The sequence below is a fragment of the Melopsittacus undulatus genome, chromosome 1, assembly GCF_012275295.1.
Source record: "Melopsittacus undulatus isolate bMelUnd1 chromosome 1, bMelUnd1.mat.Z, whole genome shotgun sequence".
In the NCBI taxonomy this organism is placed as follows: domain Eukaryota; kingdom Metazoa; phylum Chordata; class Aves; order Psittaciformes; family Psittaculidae; genus Melopsittacus; species Melopsittacus undulatus.
The window spans coordinates 24,118,116-24,140,826 of NC_047527.1; the positions used below are offsets into that span (position 1 = coordinate 24,118,116).

A 22,711-nucleotide genomic window follows, 5' to 3' on the forward strand; every position below is an offset into this window, starting at 1 on the left:
AGGATAAGACAAAAACTGACAAGAGAACCAGGAATTTAAAATGTTTTCTATTTAATATTTGTAATAATTATTTCACAGTCTAAAATGAATGCAGTTAGAAAAAATTAGGCCTTACCTACCATTACTCACCTGATAGGATTCAAATTAATACTAGGGAGAAAGTAATTCAAGTTCTTGCAACCAGGATAATTCCAGTAAGTCATTTTGACCTTCACAGGTAAAAAGATATATTATAATGCTATTCTATAGAAATCATACATTCCAAAGTTTTCAAGAAAATGCATGCTTTAAAAGTCTTCTACTGTTAAGTAACTGTTTGTACAGTGCATATAAAAAGACCTTTCAGATTATCACTCCTGGGAAAAGTGAGTGTATCATACTGCTGTAACTAAAACCTTGCATCAAGTTACTTGATGTACACTACATATAAAAAAGGACATTTTTGAATGTAGTGTCCACATGTCAAGTTCCTTTAACTCCAGTTACAAATGTTTGGCTGAGACATTATAGAGTTCTTTCAGCTTGTCAAACTTCGACCCCCACTCTTGGAGGCAATCATAATTTAGATCTTCATCCACACTACTGGAATCTAAGGAACTAAGGCTCCCTGCTAGAGAGCATTGCCCTTCTAAGCAGTAAACATTAATAGTGTCAGCTGGAAGACTTTGTAGATTGTTGTCTGCATTCCAAATGATTTGAGAAATGTATTCCTTGAGGTCTGGGACACTGACAACAGCTGATGTTGGCTGGTTTTGATGTGCATGTTTTGTGAGAGAGTCTCTTTTTTGGCCAGTGTGTGTCCTGAAGTGTGAAGCAGCTGACCTCAAAGAGAAGTGGGGAACAGTATGAACAGGTTTCTTCAGTTTATCTATATTGTAAGCATTCTGGAAGATAAAAAAGAATGCAAATATCAGAGACAAATAATACAAAAGGAAACAGGTTCCAGAAACTTTAAAACTCAGTGAACACAAACCTGCATTCTGTGTTTTCTACAAACTGAAGAGAGGCCCTAGTTCAAAGGGCTAAGTTCAGATCATACCAAATTCCTTTGCATCATGATAGTTTTAAGCTAAAGCAAGTATGCTGTGTCCAGAGCAACCCCCTCAAAGGTAGCCACAGATAACCAGCATTGTGAAAGGTACAGACTGGATTGCAACAGAAGTCTCCCACTCAAGAGTACTTAAGGTAAAAAACAAAACAAAACAGCAAAAACCAAAAAACAATTGGATAAGGGCAATAAGTTAAATAAAATGTCTGGGAAATGAAGGTGAGGAGAGGTTGCACTTGCAAAGACTGGATTGAAGCTGCATCATACCTGGTCACGTTCTCCACCGCCTTCTTCATTATAATTAAAAACATTTTCTCTAACATCCTCCCAGCTCTCACGCTCTTCAGGAATGTGGTAAATTCCTCCTTTCCGGAACCCCGAACTTCCCCACTGACTCCACACTGTGTAGGAGACCAAGAGTGCTGTAAGAAATAAATGACATATTTGTTATATGTCATTTGACAAAGTACAATGCATGATTAACAAGTAGTTATATGACTCCAGAGATATTAAATCAACTCTTAATTTGACAACAAATTCCAAGGTAAGAAATGCATAGTTGTTAATATATAAACAACTTATATTCAGGAATATAAAGAATCATCTATGTATATTACATTATAAACTTCATTAAAAGGGTATTTTACTTACCTAAAGGAATCCATTTAAATAGAAGGCATTTTGGCCAGTCTCTGGCCTTTCACCAATCCTGAGTAAATAAGATACCCAAAGTAAGTAAAACACTGTTTTAATGAAGGTTACAAGTGTAATACAATCATGGAGTCCTTACTATTCTGTGTATGCAGTTTATCAATATGAAAATAGTTTTATCATGTTACTAACTTTTCAGCCAAAGTGCACCTGAAACTGGACACACTGTGAACATGTCTTTCTGCCCTACATTCTTAATGAGGCTTCCCTGTTAAGGTTATACACTTTATAGAGCAAGATCTTTTCTTCCTAATGTGTCAACAGCAGGTACTAGCTGTAGGCCTTATCTATTACAAATGTAAAAGCTCAGGGCAGGTGGAAGTTTCAGATGGATGTGGCTGCACACAGATTTGCACACACAGATAGAAAGCTCTTACTTAAGAAGGGTTGAAAATAAGTTATTCTGAGGGGAGAAGTCCTAAATTTGCTTGAACTGGCTCCAAAGCAAGTAAACTCTAACTATGTGCCCATGCCTGTCTTTACTATTGGCAAATAAACTCTCAACTGGTGATCTCCAGAAAAAGTGAAACACTGATCACAACATCAAAGGGTAAAGCAGACTTGATTCAGTGGAACAACGTACAAGATTTAAAAGAAACAAAAAAAAAGTACTTGCTTTCCTACCTAGGAAGACAAGGAGGCACATGCTGATTGCCAGAATAGAGCCAGAGCTCAGTCCCACAGGTCTTCCAGCCTTCACCTGGCTAATTTCACACCATCGTCCCTTGTAACCTTCGGGGCACTGGCAGATAATCTTGTCTTGAGATTGAGCTACACAGGTACCCCCATTCCTACAGGTCCAGTATCCACAAGGTGATGAGGTACAGTGTCTGAGCCCTGTAAGGCTGTCTGTCATTTCTACTTTCCCAGCTGGACACCTGAACAACAAAAGCAGAAGGTATCTTTTCATCCAGACAAATCTCCAGGAACTCGCCAACAGAGTTGTAAGTTAACAAGCAGGTATTCTTCATTGCAGCACTGGGAGACACGGGGGATCGCTCCTCCAAGCGTGTCTCTCCCAAGCATCAACTAGGCTGTGATTATATTGTCCTTAAACATATATATTCATTAGATTACATACATTACATCATAATTTTTAGAGAATGCCTGCTGTATACACAGAAAAATGTTGTAGTGGGCTTTCGGACCCCTGGTGATTATTTCTTCATCACTTTGTTTTAGGATCATTGTCTTATCAGTCATATCAGTAACCACCACGTGATTCTGGCAAAGCTTATCTTAGTAATTTCCTTTTCTCTACAGTTGATAACAAAACCTAATATTCTTGAGGTTACTTATTTACAATCCTATTCTTCAATCAACCCCATTCTTCAAGCCACCCTATTCTTCAATCAACCCCATTCTTCTCTTTTAGGCAAGCAAAGCACCTGGAGCTGTATATTGTGTTGAGCAAACCTTGTTATGATTTCTTTAAAGCAAATAATTAAAGTCTTTTCAAGCAAAGAAAAAATCCACATTGAGGGTATGAACTATATATAAAGTCTAACATAGTGAGCTAGTAGAATCACAAACATTTCTCTTTCTTACTGGCATATGATCTTCTCAATAGGATAAAAATGGTGGAGTAATAGGTTCCATGTCATACTTGCAGGAAAAGGCAAGTTTTGTTCATGATGGGAGATGAGATGGAGAGAATGATTTGTCCTTGGGATGTCCCTCTCTGGCCAGCAGCAGCAGGGAGTTTTACTGCTAAGAGGCAAGTTGCCCAAACCAAGGTGGAAGGAAAGAACTTCCCAGCTACCCCTGGATAAAAACAAAGGCTTAATGTACCGGCATTCATATTTTCTCCACAGGTCTACACAAAGGAAAGGGCTGTAACAGGGCTGGCTGCTGCAGGCACTGGAATGGCATCCCATCGTGATACCTTGCCTCCTCAGAATTAAGCCAAACTGTGTGCTTTTGCCTTCCACAAGCAATGGCTGGCCATTCAGCTGGACATCACGCATACAACCTGCATCAAAGAGAAATATATTGAGTTAGCAACTTCCCTACCTCAAGCTTAGCCCTCAACACATATGTAGGAGACCTTAAAGCATTGTACAAAATGTAAAACTTTTTTTAAGAGATCCTTATACTACTTATCTGTTCTATTTTAGAAGAAGATCTACAGGATGTGTGCTCATGTGCTCTGGCCGATCTACAGATCAACAATACTCCTCCAGTACAGCTTGGTTGTACCAATGCAATGAATTAGCAGAACTATGCTACGAACCAGAACAGCTCCACTAAATTAATCTAGATGTAAAATACAATCGTGAAAGTGGGGCTTAATGAGAAAAAACAGAATGGAAAAAGCTGTCTTCTTGAGCCACAAAGTCCCAGCACCCCACTCCAGGAAATGAATTGCCTTACAAATCCTTCTCCTACCAGGAGGTGGTGTGTCTGCTCCTTAAACCCTTTTGAAGCAAAAAGAGAGTGAAGATCACAACATGATTTCCCTGCTTGGAGCCTTTGGCATGGGAAATAAGTATCTGAAGTGCTATTTTTTAATATCTGCAGGATACCTTCACTAGGACCAGATACAATGGCAAATAGAGAGTTGAACATTGGCTGTGAGTTCCCTAGTTGAAGAGGGGCATAGTAGCCTCCATGGGAATTCTTACTTTGTTTTCAGACTCTCCAATACAGTCAAAGATGCCTCTTTAAGGCTTTAATTCCTTCATTTTAGGAACCCATCATATCACTTACCTTGGAAATTGCTCTCTGAATGATTGGGAAGGCGGTTTCCTAGCACAATGCTTGCCCACTCCATCTCAAACCATCTATTCATACCCAAGACAGAGGTCACTTCTTGATCTCCTCCACCATTGTTAACACGCAGGGTAAATTCATTGTTGTAGCGCTCCATGGTCAGGAGAACCCACTGGCCATTGTTTATACGTATTGTCCTCATTCTCAGAGAGTGATTCTTGTCCCCTAAACTGCAGTTAACATTAAAGAAACCCTCAACCACCTAGAGGAAGATGATAAAGACCTTTAGAAATAGAAATTAACTTCTAAATGTTATTGCACAGTCCTGCCTAAAGAAAGGAACCTGAGTTTTTAAAATGAAAACAGCACTCTTGTTTTTAAGTGCTTTATCCCCAGATATAAATTACTACAAGAAAACTGTAGGTCCAGGAATTACCAACTCTTTCATTTACAGGCCACTCTTACAACTCACATGAATCCTTTAATCAGTTTTCTCCCTACTGATGTCTACCTCTGTCTTCCCAGCTGACTTTTGGACTGCTCACCTCCAGTCGGATGTATTCATTCCCACTTGCAGAAGCCAAGCTGAGAAGGGTGCTGTGGGAGATACGGGTGCGCACCATCATCTGGATCTGAGTGCTGTGAGTGCTGAGGATGCTTCTTGGCTCATAATGGATCCAACTGTCCCTTCCAAAAGCCCATTCGGGAAGAACTAAGCACAACACACATAAAAACAGAGTGAAAAATCTCAGAAATTACTGCTCCCTCAAATTTCTACTGCTTGAGCATTAGCTAGTTCTGAATGAGAGAGTTTTAATTCTTAAGAAATTTTGGCAAAGTAATGAAGCATCGTGGAAAACACCCCTTACACTTCTAAGACAAAATGAATAAAATGGAGATACAGAATTTAGGCAGGAAAGGGACAATTAGATACTGTCTCTAACATTCTGCGTCTCACAGACACAATCATGTCAGTATTTCATGTTTTAACTAAGGAAAATGCACTGAAATGAATTCTTTTCCTGTTAATCTGGGGAATCCATATGAGAGTCACTCAACAGAGTTTGGTCAAGTTGCAATGCACACTTCTGTGGAAATCAAAATCCATTAAACCACCAAGACCCTGGTGCTCTGTGCAGCAGGCACCCATTTCAGTCTCACTACCTGACAAGACAAGAAGAACTCACTACCTAGACAAGAAGAACACTGGGGCATCAACAGATAATCTGAGGTCACACAAGTAGAAATCCAGAGTGCTGAGGTCATCCTGGGGCATTTAATCTGGTTCCCAGGACATGAAATATGAAATGATCAAGAGACTTAATTTCTGCACTCTTTTTTTCCTCTCACTGCTTCTCCTCTCCTTTCTTGAAGAGTGCTTTCTTTTCTCCTCTAGCTTATTCTCCTCCTAGTATTCTTTTTAACCCACTGTTCTTTCTTGTTCACTATGTCTGCAGCTACAAACTCTAGCTGGTGAGCAGGAGGTTTTGCTGGGACACTGTCCCCAGTTGCCTGCTCCTTGCTGTGAGCATGGCTCCGCCATTCATAAAGCGCCAGCTGAACACCAGCATTTTGCAGCCCAATATATTAGAAGGAACTGGAAACAATCTTAGTTTTCCTATTACACCAGGATATGACTAAGGGATTTTGAGTAATTACTTTCTGAGCACTTGGTTTGTCCCACAGTGGTGTGGGGTAAGAGTGAATACAGCACTTGGGTTTGTGAGCCAGCATTCCAAGATAATGCAAAACAGAGTGAAACTTAAATCTAGGCAGATGTTTATAAACCAGTATCATCTGTTTGCAAAATGTTAATACAAATAACTGAACTGTATTAACCACTTATGTGGTTATCATAAATGCTTTAAACAGTGAACGCTTCAGGCCTAGAATGTGTCCCCATTGGACAGAGAGAGCTTCTGCTGTGTAATTTTTTAAGTCTTGTGTGGCAGATGGAGAAGGAAATAAAGGGTCTGGCTGCCCGCATATGGTATTATTGTTCCACATACAAGAAGGAAAAGTGAGCGCGTTGAGCTGAAGAAATATGTGTCCACCAGTCCTGTGTGTTAATTTCAACACACTGATTCAAATGCTATCTTGCATGTGCTCCTTTCCAGCTGCTCACTGCTGCTCATCCTCACCTGTAGCTCATTCAAACCACAGGACTGAGGTGCTAATTCTCTTCCAGCACTACACAAAGCCCCCACAGTTACAGGAAACTGGTGCTCATTATAGACTTTTAGATTAACCTCATAATTTGTATCTTGTACCTAGAGGGAGAAGGCAGATACAGGGCAGGTTAAGTCCCAATAAATGCCTGTAGCTCACTTTCAGTTTCTGCTTCAGAAATCGGTGCTGAAGGTATTAACATAGGGAGGACAGAACCAGCTTCAGGTGTGCTCCCCCTCTACCTGAACATGGCCGTGTATGGGCCATGTTAAAGAAGGGGTTAAAGAATTTATTTCCTACAGTTTGGAATTCTGCTAAGGTTCTGCACTTTCTCATTGTGTCTCTTAGGTTTTAATTATCCATCCTTGCATGCTTTTGTTCTCTGATACATACTTCATGCTGCTTTTGTACAGGGTAACACATTTGCTGAAGCCAGCCTGATATTATGTCCCCACTTGCACCCACTGCTGTGGTCTAGAGGCATTGCACAACCGTGGTCTAGAGGCATTGCACAACCTTCAATTCATTCCAGTGACAGACACCAATGCAATTATCAGAATTTTATAGATGGAAAATTGGGTCTGAGGGTAGTTTGAGAGTTATGCCCTCAGGTTTCACAGAGGGAACATACCGAGCTGGCAACCTCATCAGTCTGATAACCACTGCAAGCTGGCAAATAATACCATGTTCATTAAGCTACATTTTGTGATCAGTATTATCAGAGGAAGAAGGCACAATGCAGAATGTCTCATCTTTCATCACTGAGAGATAAAATGCTGTGATGAAAAGGGTAATACAGCCCATTTGACCACTTACCTCTCCTGCAATGTAAAGCAGGTATCAACAAGACCCCCATCTGGGACATTAACTTTATTCAGCAAGAATTAGAAGGATCCTTACATTGCTGCAGATCTAAGTCATTCCCAGATTACTGCATGCTCTTATTACACTACTCAGTTCAAAGTCATGGTAAATTTTAAACCACTATGTTTGCTGCTGTTCCCATAGATCCTCACCATGTATTTCTCCCTATGACTTGCAGTACCTTTTTCACATGCTGGTCCAGCATACCCTGGGTAACAGTCACAGTGAAAGAAATCCCAACCACCAACACACTTGCCGTGGGCCCCACAGGAGACTGTCCCACCACTCTGACACATTTCATCTGTGAGAACACAGCCAGGAGTGCTGTTCAAGGACTCTGCAGGGTGCTCTAAATCATAGACCTGGAAAAGGACAAAGAGTATCTTCACATCAGGTGTCTACAGTTAACAGCAGTAAACACAAGACTGGTCTTAGTAGGCCTACCTTACTATCGACAATGACATTGCGTATGCAGCCAACAAACCCTCTGAAGTGCTTTTGTGAAGTGTGGTAAGGCAAAGTCTTCTTAACTCCACCCAGTTGCAGGGGCTGATGACCACTGAAGAGCCTACCCATGCTGAAGGGAAAGGAAGGAAAGAAAGGACCAGTGTTATGCAAAATTCAGCAACTTGGTTGATTCCTCCCTGCTTTTTCCTTAGTTTTTTTTAGTAATTATGTTTCCAGTTCTTGTTGTTAGGCTTTTCTGGGGGTTTTGTTTGGGTTTTTTGTTTGGCTGGGTTTTTTTACCTTTGAGATCCCACAGTCTCTCCAGAGGCTTCACAGGCAGACAGATCCATTTGGAAGATCTTCTTAACATTAACATTGTCTCTAACGGAGACATTTGTGCAGTGATCAAGAATCAGCTTCACTTTCTAGAGAAAAACGTTATTTAAACCAACTGCATCCAGAGATGTGCATACATTTTAGTTACACATTTTCTTTCACTTAGCATGAGGGGAATAGTAACTAGCAATGATGGTGCAGGAAACTTCATGAAGAAAATACAACACTTCCATATACTAATCTGGAAGGCTGTTGCACATGGTGTAGAACTAAGGAGCCATACAAAAGAAAGACCTGACTCTACTAGGACCACGCCAAATCGCAAGATGCGATTTTCTTGTGCTTTTCTGCCAGATTAGAAATCAGAGAGACACTCTAGGAGATTAGATGGTATGCCAGGCTTCCCAACCCAGATCCTAACATGCCCCCCACCTTGTCATATGCAGGAGAGGAAAAGGGAGCCTAGCTTCACCAGTGTCGTATCAGCGAGATGTTCTCCCTACACAAAAGCATATCTATCCCCTTTGTGCTGCATGTCTAAAGTCACTTGATTGGGCAGAATTTCCTGCTCACAGAAGTTAAGGATATTTCACCCAATCAATCCAGGAAACATTTAACCAACCCCTGGATTGTCACAGCTCTGAAGTGAGACAGATAGGCTCATTAAACAAAAGGATTAGCAGGGCCAGTTTCAAAATTGGTTTGGACTTCTGCAGACCTTGTTCTGCTTCACTGCTTCAAGACTAAGGGAACATCTGAGCTGACAGGCTTCAATCCTTACTATTGCAGAGGTGGTGAAGACTGGTTGATAGAAGAGCTCTATGGAAGGGAGAAAGGATTTGAAAGCAATAACTAGGTTCCTGCTTCCAAAGGATTGTCCCTATTTACACTTGCCTTTCCATCATTTATAATTTTAATATTGTGCCAGCGGCGATCTGCAACATTAACTTTCGGTGACAGCTGCAGGAAAAGCTCACCAGAGCTGTGGCTCACAGTCAGCGATGGGACACCACCAGAAAGCTCTGCAAAGGAAAGACTCTTATGGGGCATGCACTAACCATGTTCACACTCCAACTCTGTTGATACAATTGTCGCTGTTAAATTTTATTTGGCGGAGTTCTTTATACAGATTAAAGAGTCCAACTTCCAGCACAGTGACACAGGATACAAATTGGGCATACTGACAAGTTATTCTACATTCTCCTTATTCTCCATAAGTAAATTACCAAACCTTACTTGAAAAAAACCCTATCAACTGTAAGTAGAATCTCACCTTCACATAAGCACAAAGAACAAATGCTCTCTAAGATGCTAACCTAAAGCAAGGAAATCTTCCCGTTCTCCAGGCTGCCCTCGTGCCACTGGTCCATGGTACAACAGAAGGCCATCAGCGACTTCGGTGATAAACTCTAAGGAGATGCGGCTCTCAAAGCAAGGCTTAAGAGGAGGGAACCAGGCATAACCATGGCCTCTGAAGGTGTGTTTTGTCTGCTGGCAGTCTGGTCCATGGAAATTTGCAGAACATTTGCATCTATTAAGAAAAAAAAAGCAAAAATCCTCCATCCAAGCAGAAGTCACAAAAGGCTCTTCCCACAGTAGGAGACTCCACTTTAAACACAGGAGCCCATGTTGCTTAGACCACAGCATAGGTTAAGCACTAGCAAGACTCCCATAAAAAATGTTCCCTATTGACCTGTTTTACAAACACAATTTAGCTTTAGTTCTAGGTGATAATATGTCTGTGCAAGTGTATTTTGTGAACAAATGTCAGAGCCATTACAAAACACATGAAAACCTCTATTCTGTTCATAAAGGAATTAAAAAGAAACCCACTTTTAACAAGGCTTAATTATCAGCTTGTTTAAAGACTTCAGAAAGTTTACAGGGAAATCAGAGGACTCATAGAACACCAGGTTGGAAGGGACCTCAAGGATTATCTGGTCCAACCTTTCTTGGCAAAAGCATAGTCTAGACAAGATGGCTCAGCACCCTGTCCAGTTGAATCTTAAAAGTGTCCAATATTGAGGAATCCACCACCTCCCGGGGGAGATTATTCTAATGGCTGATTGTTCTCATTGTGAAAAATTGTCCAACTGGAATATTCCCAGGAAAGCTGTGGGAAGCTAATGTCCAGGAAAAGTGAGAAGAGTTGGGATGGTCATAGATCTTGACATCTCCACTCTTATTGCAAGCTACTTGCTGATTTATTTCCTTCACACTATCAAAAATAGGTGCTCAGGGTTCTTTCCTTAATATGCTGCGGATTCTGTAGAAAAGAGTAATCACAGCATGACAATAAGAAACATGTGAGGGAGAAACCAAAGGAGCGACAGAAATGGGCAGGAGAGCAGGGACTTTCTGCTTCCCAGAGTTTTCCCAGAGACTGACAAACTTGGTCATCTACCTGAAAACAGAGGTTTGTTTGCAAGACCCACACATGAAGTATAACAAAACTCAGATCTGTTGCAGTGAGAAGATATGCAGTGATGCCTCCTCAAGCTTCCGGTCATCCTCCTTACAGCTGAACTGTTTTCACACCAAACAGAGCTTTACCAACCTGTAGCCCAAATCAGTATCCACACAAGTGCCACCATTGAGACAAGGGTTTCTCTGATATGAAGAGCAGGAGAGATGAGAGCTCTCCCGAGCTGCACAGCCACATAGGGCATGACTCAGGACTGTCACGGACACCAGGGAAATGCCTCCAGCTGTGGTTATTGTTGGCACATGACTCCATTCATGCTTGCTGATGCATCCGCTGCTATGGGTGCAGTTCGCAGTCACACATTCATCAATGCTAATCTGGGTGATATTTATATCCAGGATGTTTTCCAGCTGTGGAGAACAATCAGTTGCATTCATGTGACTTTTCCACAGAAAGGAAACTCACAGATGACAGCAATGAAAATACCAAGCCTTATTTATTTTCAAAACTTGTTGCTGTGCTGTCCTTCCAGCATCTACCTCACCCTATCCAGACAAAGGCAGTTCATCCTGCATCTGTTAGTGACAAAGCCTTGGTAAAAGTCAATCATAGCTTGAGCAAGCACTTGGAGGACAGAAATATATTCCTCCAAAGCTGACAGATATTAACCACTGGTGGTTCTGATGGGTTATTTACATAGTATCTGAACTGTATTTTTAGTTTAGATTTACTGGGAAGGGTGGACAGGCATTGGCCAATGAAGAAATGCCTTTTCTGGCAAGAGTGAGTTAGTAATGGAGCACTGCTCCTAAACATAACTCATATTTCAGCCTCTGTTTACCAACAGACACGTTTCCACACAAAGTAAGTTATTTAACTCTTATCAATACGCTTTTTGCTAGAGGGGCAGGAACTTCATTAAATTGTCAATGCATATTTCTACCCTGGTTTTCCACTGGAGAAACCACTTGCAAGAGTGGTTATTTTACTGCTTTGCTCTCTTCACTCAGAAAGTTGGAACATTTGACTGATTTGTGAGTTTCAGCTGCAAAATGTTCCTGTGTAAAGGACTAAAAACTGAAACATTGAAACACCATGTAGAAAGGCAACAGCCAAATATATACTTCATACAGAGTTTTACAGTCTTTTCAATAGGAAAAATATGTTCACATTCCTAAAAGCTCATTATGTTTGGGTGACTTAATTTGTATTTATAGGCTGGCTTTTAAAACATTCACATTTGAAACTTCTGATATAAGTGCTAAAGGACTCTTTGACTTTACTGATTTAAACTATCAATTTTTCTCAGATATTACCCCCTCAGTCATTCTAAGTATGCACTAGGCAATGGATATTATCTCAATAGACACAATGAGAAGGTGCTGTGGTTTCATATGTAATATCAGTACTTACCCATGCTCTGGAGGCTGCTACATTGCCATTAAGCTTTTCTGCTTTATAATAAGGTGGACCATAAACTGCAAACCAAACATCAATCCCTGGGGTTTGACTTGGGCTATTTAATACACTGAAAATGTGAACGTTTTCCAGTTGGACTGATATAATTTCTGCAAGGAGCTTCTTCATCTGGTAGTATTTACTCTGTTTTTCAGAGGATTGGGATATGAACTCCTCTGGAGTGATATCTGTAATAGAAGTTAAAAGCCTGACAAATGTATATCTTGCAACTGTTGTAGCAGTAAAAGAGAGGAGCACCACAGAATAAAGATTTAAGTTGCAGAAAACAGACTTAACTACAAATTCAGGAGTATTTTCATTTTCAGGCTCTGAAATTTTCCATGCTGGTTCCTGTGCAGGGTTTGAAGCTTTTTATGTTTGGGGTTTGTTCTGGGTTTGTTCTGAAGCTTTTAAACTCTTATGAATTTCCTTTCTTTTATTATTCTTTTAAATAAATAAAATGTTTAAGAAGACTTTACTTTTCCACAGAGGTTGAAACAATTTGTTAAATTTCAGGCAGACATTTGTTCAAATAAAGATTTTTTTTCTGATATACAAATTGCTGTTTTGTTAAAAAGTTGGTGTAGAAATCTTTCATCTCTGTCTTGCTTGTCTCTCTGACAAGCATTTCTTGCTGTCTTTTTTCTCCACAGATGATACTTCACATGCAGTTTCAGAGGACCATGCAAAGACGCATAGAAAACGCTCATCCCATGTCTAAGAGCATTAGAATTCTAAGTAACATAGCACTAACAGTAAAGAGGTAGATTTCAGTATTATGATCCTAACTTATTTCATATTTCTTACCTTTTATTCGTATAGAACCAGCATTATGGAGGGCATCATCCTTGATTTCCTTCACTACAACTTTTACAGTTGAGACAACATCTGGCCAGACTCCGTCAATGACTCTGACTCTTATGTTGTATGTTCCTGGTGGGGTTCCTTCTTTAATAGTCAGCAAACCTGAGTTACCATTGAGGATAAAGTACCTGTAATAAGAGTCAAGACATGGAACAAGCTGAAAGAAGTTCAAAAGCCAAGTAGTAATTATCATAACTGATGTTTTTTCTGATCCACTTCATTTTGGGAAAGCTATCAGAGTACATAGATGTGTTCCCTCCTGAATGAACAGAGCAAATCAGAACTTTTTACATTGTGTTCTGTTGGCTCCTAATGACTCTTCACCAGTATATCCAGAAAGTTCCTTCCTGATTCTATGCCATATTAACTATGTAGGGAGACTCAGGCTACTACGGCCGTAGCTTTGCAAACAGTGCAAACTCATAGTTTAGATACACCCACTGAGAGTGACACCTCTGTCAAAAACTTAGAATGGCACACATACATCTCAACCCTCGTCATAATCCAGACATTTGGTGTGAATACAGCCAATACAAATAAGGCCTTAAAACCAATGGTGGCATGAAAACACCAGCTCTTCAGGAGCTTGGATGAGGAGAATGGAAGTTAGCAGGTATTTTTTCTGTAGTAGCTCTCTGATACTGATTATGGGTATGACTGTGAACAGGGATTTATAATGGTGTTCTAGGCCATCAGGAAATGGGAAGTGGATGGATTTGGCATGCAGCATTATTTACTGCAGTCTTATACTCAGAAGGACTTTGGTAGAGCTACACACAAGCTTCTAACCAACAAAATGCTTTTGCACAATTGTTTTCAAAAAAAGGTGCTTTAAATACTTTTTATGGTTTTGTATGTGGACATGTTTTCCATACATTTCACCCAACTCCCATTTTTCTCTCCAAATACCTTGATGTTTTCCCTTCAAATTGGTAGATCTTGTGATCCCAATCATCTTCATCAGGGGCACTGACCTGGCCCAGTACAGTTGTGGGAAGGATACCTAAAACAACACATGCATGTAAGTGGTACGATCAGACCTCTCATTAGTATACGAACAGGTTGGCCATTCAAATTTCACTGGTTTGTCTTAAGTCGAAAACCTCTACAAAAACCAGTTGTGATAGTTCCCAAGAGAAGATGTTCATCAGTTTGTAAATACCATATTGTGTGTCACTTATTGTGTATTTCCTGTATGGCTACATACATTTAATTCAACTGGTGACTGCAGTGAAAAGCAGTGGAAAGGAAAAAGGAAAAGCCACCTTTGAGGAAAGATGTAAGAGGTATTTGGAATTAGTAATTTTCACTGTTTTGACTGCAGCATTTTACAGAGTGGTTTAGAGAGGAATTGGGGTTTGGCAGGATAAACAACCAAAATACTGACTGGGTTCTAAAGGGCAAAAAACAATAGCAATTTTGAGGGAATGACAGCAAGATAAAGAGGATGTCCAAACTACAGTAACTAGGTTTGGTTTTAGTAGATGGTGAGACTTTGGGATGAAATGAAAAGCAGTGTGCATTCTCCTGGTTTTGCATTCTCTCATCGAGGCTCGCAAATTAGTATTTTTCTGTTTTACAAAAGCTGTTTCTGAAGGAAAGGCCCACAGGCATCTGAATTCTCAGATCTACTGAGTAAAGAATCAAGGATCACAAAGATGAGAAAAAATACAGGACTTCACCTTGTGAAAAGGAACAGCATAAACCCTAACAACTGAGGGACTTCATGCAAAAAGGAGAGAAACCTGTACCTGTCTGGGCAACTGTGGCAACATTCATTGGATATTTTGTAGGAAACAGTTCAGGGTGCCCTTGACTCCCACATTATATAAATGTAACATGCAGTCTCTCCTTAAGATTTTAAATAACCAAATATCTGAAGACTTGAATAGTCCCTCCCAGAAATTAACAGTACAGATGAGTTTAATCTTTAAAGAGGTAGCTAATTTAAGCTTAAAGAAAAAACCCCGTACTCAGGCTACAAGCAGAGTTTCTCAGCAAATAGCAACCAGACTTTCTTTCAACTTTACCATAAGCTGAACTTGAGAGTGAGCACACAACTGGCCGAACATTTCAGTACAAATAAATGTCAACAGCATCTACACAGAAATAATTTATAGTGTGTCCACAATAGACAATCTATTTCATGTGCTATTGAACCACAAGATATGCAGCAGAGTAGAAGAAGAAGGAATGACCTGAGCCTATATGGCTGCAAGCATTCCAAACTCTTTTTACCTGTGCAGTTTATCTTCATGTTGTGCTTATTAGGTGGGGACACCGGATCACAAGAGAACTGCTAGCTAATTGCCTAAGCAAAAAGGGAAAGATGTCTTCTCTCACACTTGGGAACATTCACAGAGAATTACCCCATAGCAGCATTTGTCAGCAAAAGGCTTATATGAATGTCTCAGGCAGTTTATACAAGTTCAGCTTACGTGTATTCACTAAAACTGACTTGCAGTCTGAAGGAAGAAAGAGGTTTAAGGAAGAGGAAGAAGGTTCTCAGTAGACTCATCACTTGTCAGGAACATTATGAATTTTGTTATTTTTTTCACCCTGAAATGTTAATGCATCTGAAACTGCATCTGAAAACCAGAGACTCATTTGATAAACATGCATGGAATAGCAGCCAGCTATGCACTTCCTTCAAGGTTGACTCAGTTTCTTCCACAAACCAAATGGCCCATGGTCCTGTGCCACCCCTCCCCCCTCACCCCCCCGCTCTCAGGTGGGGCTTAAGGACACTTCAGTAGCATCTCTAAGACCTTAGCTTATGTGGAATAGGACAGAGTCCTGTGCATCTCATAGCTGCTCCTTCGGTCTTACTGTCACACTTGGAAGCAAGCATCAGGAAGTAATTTACCATCATAGCTGTAAATGAGACATTCCATGTAGCCAGCAGAATGTGGGTGGTCATTCTGGTCCCCAATATTTACAGTCAGTGTGTTGGTGGAGCTCATTGGCGGGATTCCACTGTCTGTGATCAGGATGGGCAGGTAGAACACCTTGTGCACTTCCCTGTCAAAGGTACACAGCGCAGTGAGCAAAGCACTTCCATTGTGGAAGTCCTGCAACTTGAAGTTAGCCAGACTATTGAAATCGCTGAGAAGGTGAAAGGAGAAAGGTGCTCCGTTAGCAGCAGTGTCTCGATCTGTAGCATACAGCAATGTTGAGGTCTCGTTCATTTGGACAGCCTGTGGAGCAGGTGTATTTTCCCAGACCACTGGATTATAATGAGCCTCAAACTCTGGCCCATTGTCATTTATGTCCTGCAGAGTCACTAAAACAGTGGCACTGCCAGTCAGAAGGGGTTGCCCCATATCAGTGGCAATGACAATGAGTTGGTACTGTGTCACCATCTCATGATCCAGCAGTCCTGCAACCATCACCCATCCATCACTAGCCACAGAGAACTGGCCACCTGGATCAGACTTGTTTAGTAGGTGAAAAGAAAACCTTCCATTCAGGCCAGAATCCAAGTCAACAGCAGAAACCTGAACAACTTTTGTGCCAACTGGTGCATCTTCTCCCAGTGCAGCTACTTCATAGAACTGGGGGTAGAAGACAGGAGCATGGTCATTGGAGTCCTCCACATAGATCACGCAGTGAGCGATGCTGAAGAAATCCATATCCTCTGCTTTCACAGTCAAATTGAACACCCTCTCATGGGGCTTCTCAAAGTCAATCTGCTTTTGTAGCCTGATAAACCCACAGTTGTTGACTTCATCTGTTTCTATGGAGAACTTGCGATCATTGTCCCCATCAAGGATGCTGAATGTCACCATGGCATTTTCTCCCTCATCTCTATCCACAGCAGACACCACTGCCACCTCAGTGTTAATACTTGCATTCTCAGAGACAAATGCTGTGTAGATCCTTTGCAGGAAGATTGGAGCATGATCATTTACATCAGTCACCAAAATAGTGGCAGTGCCTGTTCCAGTGAGCCCTCCTCCATCTCTGGCCTCAACCACAAGTAGGTACTTGTCTTTCTTCTCCCGATCTAGTGACCCAAGCACTGTATAGATGGTACCACTAACTGAGTCAATTGAGAACAAGTTCAGATTAATTTCATTTTGGACGTTCTGGATGATGCTGTATGTTAGCACAGCATTCATAGCAGCCTTTGGGTCATCAAGGTCCACTGCTGTCATTTCTGTGACAGAAGTGTCTGCTGGAGAATCCTCAGGGATGTGGCCCATGAAACAGCCATCCACTACACAGAGGAAAAGGGGTGCATTGTCATTCACATCCCTCACTTCTATGATCACATCTGCAAAGCCAGTCAGTCCCTCTCCACTCTCATCTGTTGCAAGGACAAGAAAGCGCCACGTTGATCTCTTCTCACGGTCTAACCTTTTATTTGCACTGATCTCACCTGTGTTCTCATCGATGCTAAACTCGGTGCTGGCTCCCTGTCCATGCAGGGAATAGCTAATGGCATTTTGATCAGCCACTTGGTCAGGGTCTGTTGCAGAAACCTGGAATAAGCCACAGCAGGTAAGTGTTTATGTAAAAGAAAAGAGGAAATAGCTGTTCTTTTATTGATGGCAGTTGGTATTGTGCAGGCTAAATAAAGAGCATGTATTTTAACAGCAAACATGTATTGGTTTGAGTCATTCAGGTCAAGTACTCTTTCAATAAACATCATGCATAGCCTGGAGAAACAAAAAGAATGGCATTTAGTCAGACTAATATATTCTACTTCCCAGTGTATTTTGGAAAGATGAGATAGCTTCAATAAGAACCAAGTGGAAGTAATAACTGATCTGCTGTGCAAATGTTTCTTGTGAAACTCTTTGGGGCTGGAATACAAAGGCAAACAGCATCTGTTTCTCTCTGAGTGAACAGAAAGCTGCAAAAACAGTGTGGCCTTACAGCCAAGCTTATTATCAGCACAGGCCAGAGAGAACTCCCAGCTCCTGATTTGCATCCAAGGATTGTTTAGGAGAATGATAGCTGGGACAACAAAGCAGTCCTCATGCCAGAGACTGCTCTAACACCAAAATAACGAAGATGATCAAGTTTGAGTCAAAGAACAATCCCTGGTAATGTTTATTTGGCAGTATAAATGTAGCCAAAAAGTCTGTGACTTAAATGCATGTCTGTGACTTAAATGCATGAGGTACATGTGATAACCACACTGTGCTCATATAGTTACTGAAAGCATGCTGACTCTGCTTTGCAGAGGAAAGCTATTAACATTTAGAATCATAAAATCATTTAGGCTGGAAAAGACCTTTAAGATTATCCAGTCCAACCATTACTTATGCTGGTCAAGGAAGCAGGTCCACTATGTAAATTCAAACAGGCTTTCTTTATTCTCTTCTTTACAGGATGTTGCTAGCTAAATCCTAATACCAGGACTCAATGACCCTAAATAAACTATCTTTTTGGATTTGTATGAATGAATGGGATTGAGCTGAACAAAAAGTCAGGTTTTGCCCTACTTTGTGCATGTTGCTTTACCTTTAGAACAAATACAGGCAGATCTGTGAGCTCCTCCAAGACACTGCCCTGATACTCATTCTGAGTGAAGACTGGTGCTTCATCATTCTTATTGACAACACTGATGACGATAAGAGTGTGGTTTTCCCATTTTCCATCAGAAGCTACAAGCCGAAGCTCATAATGTTGTTCTTGTTCATAATCCAGAGGATGAGCAATGAAGACAGTTCCAACCTCAGGTTCCACATCAAAAATTCCTTTCATATTTCCTGATGTGATCTGATACCTTAGTTTGGCATTTGCACCTGCAATAGAAAGCAAACGATCACTGCCTGTTCACTCTCTGAAAACTCAGTCCAGCTGTACATAGTGGACATGTATTCAAGAGAAACCATACTTGCCCAGACTGTTAGAGTGTGTGTGGGAGATAAAACACAGACACAGCCACAAACAGAACGGTCCATGTATGTAATTTGAAGGGATTGTGTATGCTAAATTGGGCATTAGGTCTTCAGTTATATTTAGAAATAGAATTTGCAGTCACATAACCCTTTTTATTGACAATGAAGAAATTGTCTCCAATTTATTGTGCATTCATTTGCCAATAATAAAATTACATGCTATTAAAATACTAGAAACTATTTTTGTTCAATATTTCTTAAGCTTCTCATTTCAAATGCCAATATTCCTTAACTTTATTTTTTGAACCACTGGATGGTGCTAAAATATAACAGAAGCAAGAATTCATCCTGGAAGAACATTTCATCTGTATAACAGCAGTTGTTTGATCGCTGCAAAATCTTTAGGAACAAAACCCCATGTTTGCATGTTTGAAAAGAGAGGAAAAAAAACCCTATGACATTGCATTTCAAGATAGAAAGTAATTTACCAAATGAAATAGGTGAACTGCCATGAGTAGAAAGAATGTTCGGCATTTTAAGTTGTGAGTCAGCTGTGGATGAGAAGACTAGAGCAACATGGATGGCAAGAAAGTGAAAAGGCTGTGACCAGCATTAGTGCTTGGAAGAGCTTGGCTGTAGCATGAGTTTGAGCGTCACTTGCTTGTAGCTTTTCCCAATTCGCTCAAATGCAGCAGCCAGTTTTAAATGTCCTCTTTACTTCTCCAACATAGACACCAAGAGGCATAGGCCACTGAAAGAAATTGTCAGCTCCTACCTGCTCCCAGCAACATGTTCCTCTGGGGCTCATTTGGGCCCTGTCACCACTGCATTAGAATCATTGAATAGTTAGGGTTGGAAAGGACCTTAAGATCATCTAGTTCCAACCCCCCTGCCATGGGCAGGGACACCTCACACTAAACCATATCACCCAAGGCTTCATCCAACCTGGCCTTGAATGCTGCCAGGGATGGAGCATTCACAACCTCCCTGGGCAATGGGTTTGTCTTTCTCCAGCAGGTTGAGCTGGACCAGCTCATGAAAGGAGCAAAAAGGGCACAGGAGAAGCAAAGACAGGAAATGACCAGTGGTGCATGCTCTTGGGTTGGCTCAGCCCATCTAGTCTCACCACACTGCAGGGACAGTTTCACACCATCAGAGCTGATGTGTGAGCTCAAAAAGAAGGTCTGGCTTTTTGTTTTTCTTCATGCCTTATTCCTCCCTTCTCTCTACCTTAATTTCTGGCCATGTAATTTTCCACTGTTGTCAGATTCTTCCACAAGCATATTCAACCCACTAACTCACAAAAAAAGCACACAGGTTTGGGTTTCTTGCAATAGGAATATATAAAACTCACTCCCAGGGAGATCTGGAAAGCACAGGAGTCAACACAAAACAAGCACATGCTCAGGAGTCAGTTACAGCAGGGCTGTGGCTCCAGGTGGTTTCTTTCTGCCTCAGAGAGATTGTAGATTAACTTAATTTATTTGCATGACATGGTTTAGTGTGAGGTGTCCCTGCCCATGGCAGGGGGGTTGGAATTCAATGATCCTGTGAACCTGAGCACCTAATAAAAGGAAATTTCTCATAGGCCCAGAATGTCTTTCCTCACTTTTACAAATGCTTGAAATGCTTAATCATCTCCTGGATGCAGAGATTTGTTTGCCCACGAAGGATGTAGCTATTTATGTTAGGGATAGGCTGGTGAGTATGGAACTCTGTCTGGGGACAGGTGAGCAGTCAACAGAGAGTTTGTGGGTCAGGGTTAAAGGGAAAACAGCAATGGGAGACTTTACTGTGGGGATCTGTTACAGACCCCCTGATCAAGAGGAATTTGTGGATGAAGCTCTCTACATACAGATAGGAACAGCCTCACTCTCGCAGGTCCTTGTCCTCATGGGGGACATCAACCACCCTGATGTCTGTTGGAAGGACGGTACGGCCCGGCACAAGCAATCCAGGAGGTTTCTCAATTGTGTGGAAGACAACTTCCTTCTGCAAGCAATAGAGGAGCCGATGAGGAGAGGTGCCATACTCGACCTTGTGCTCGTCAAACAGGGAACGGCTCATTGGAAATGTGACTCTCCAGGGCAGCCTTGGTTGTAACAATCATGAGATGGTTGAATTAATGATCCTCAGGACAGTGAGAAGAGCGTGCAGTAAGCTCACTGCCCTGGACTTCAAGAGAGAAGGCTCTGGCCTCTTCAGGAACCTGCTTAGTAAGGTTCCATGGGATATAGTCCTAGAGGGCAGGGGGCCCAAGACTCTTGGTTGATATTCAAGTATCACCTGCTACAAGCTCAGGAGTGTTGCATTCCAACTAGAACAAAATGCAGCAGGAGGGCCAGGAGACCCCTTTGGATGGATAAGGAGCTGCTGAGGAAAATTCACAGGAAAACAAGAGGCTCATAAAAGGTGGAAGCAAGGACAGGTGGCCTGGGAAGAATACAGGGATGTTGTCCAGGGATCTAGGGACCAGGTTAGGAAAGCTAAGACCCAGTTAGAATTAAACTTGGCTACGGATGTGAAAGGTAACAGGAAGGGATTCTATAGGTACATAGCAAATAAAAGACAGACTAGGAACAGCGCAGGCCCCCTCTGGAAGCTATCGGGAGAACTGGCTGCCCTGGACTTGGAGAAGGCTGAGGTTCTGAATGACTTCTTTGCCTCGGTCTTCACTGGCAAAGGCTCTGACCATGCCACCGAAGTCTTGGAAGGCAGAGGCAGGGATGGTGAGAATGAAGACCTTGGGCCCACTGTGGGAGAGGATCTGATTCGAGACTGTCTTAAGAACCTGAATGTACACAAGTCCATGGGCCCTGATGAAATCCATCCACGGGTCCTGAAGGTGCTGGCAAATTAAGTTGCTAAGCCACTGTCCGTCATATTTGAAAGATCATGGGCAGTCACATGAAGTTCCCAATGACTGGAAAAAGGGAAATATAACCCCCACTTTCAAGAAGAAAAAAAAGGATGACCCAGGGAATTACAGACCAGTCAGTCTCACCTCTGTGCCTGGCAAAATCTTGGAGCAGATTCTCCTGAAAGGCATGCTAGGGCACATGAAAAACAACAAGGTGCTTGGTGACAGCCAGCATGGCTTTCCTGCCTGAGCAATTTGGTGGCCTTCTATAATGGGGCTACAGAACTGATGGACAGGGGTGGAGCAGTTGATGTCATCTACCTGAGCTTGTGCAAAGTGTTCAACACTGTCCCACATGACATACTTGTCTCTAAATTGGAGAGACATCAATTTGATAGGTGGACCACTCGGTGGATAAAGAACTGGCTGAATGGCAGCATGCAAAGAGTTGTGGTCAACGGTTCAATGTTCAGCTGGAGACCAGTAACGAGTGGTGTCCCTCAGGGATAGGTGCTGGGAGCGATCTTGTTCAACATCTTTGTCAGTGACATGGACAATGGAATTGAGTGCGCCCTCAGCAAGTTTGCCAATGACACAAAGCTGTGTGGTTTGGTTGATACGCAGAGGGAAGGAATGCCATCTAGAGGGACCTTGACACGCTTGTGAGATGGGCTGATGCCAACCTCATGAAGTTTAACCATGACAAGTGCAAGGTCTTACACCTGGGTTGGAGCAATCCCAGGCACAGCTACAGGTTGGGCAGAGAAGAGATTCAGAGCAGCCCTGTGGAGAAGGACTTGTGGGTGTTGGTAAATGAGAAAATGAACATGAGCCAGCTTCATTGTGTGCTTACAGCCCAGAAAGCCAACCGTATTCTGGGCTGCATCAAAAGGACAATGACCAGCAGGTCAAAGGAGGTGATCCTGCCCCTCTACTCTGCTCTCGTGAGACCTCACCTGGAGTAT

General features: G+C 41.8%; 1 protein-coding gene across 1 annotated transcript in view; it reads right to left on the minus strand.

The window, feature by feature from the left end:
• Positions 1–105: 105 nt before the first annotated feature.
• Positions 106–22,711, minus strand: part of LOC101873525 (neural-cadherin-like) — a 52,869-nt gene continuing 30,263 nt past the window's right edge. Inside the window, exons 17-33 of the mRNA XM_034060693.1 lie at positions 18,507–18,790; positions 15,901–17,518; positions 13,944–14,037; positions 12,978–13,162; positions 12,126–12,358; positions 10,845–11,122; positions 9,604–9,818; positions 9,182–9,309; positions 8,252–8,376; positions 7,949–8,081; positions 7,686–7,866; positions 5,017–5,183; positions 4,469–4,733; positions 3,551–3,731; positions 2,384–2,637; positions 1,316–1,470; positions 106–884 (exon numbers count right to left, since the gene is read on the minus strand). Coding sequence (XP_033916584.1) covers positions 483–884; positions 1,316–1,470; positions 2,384–2,637; positions 3,551–3,731; positions 4,469–4,733; positions 5,017–5,183; positions 7,686–7,866; positions 7,949–8,081; positions 8,252–8,376; positions 9,182–9,309; positions 9,604–9,818; positions 10,845–11,122; positions 12,126–12,358; positions 12,978–13,162; positions 13,944–14,037; positions 15,901–17,518; positions 18,507–18,790 — 4,898 coding nt within the window. The 3' untranslated portion in view covers positions 106–482. The remainder of the gene's footprint in view (positions 885–1,315; positions 1,471–2,383; positions 2,638–3,550; positions 3,732–4,468; positions 4,734–5,016; positions 5,184–7,685; positions 7,867–7,948; positions 8,082–8,251; positions 8,377–9,181; positions 9,310–9,603; positions 9,819–10,844; positions 11,123–12,125; positions 12,359–12,977; positions 13,163–13,943; positions 14,038–15,900; positions 17,519–18,506; positions 18,791–22,711) is intronic.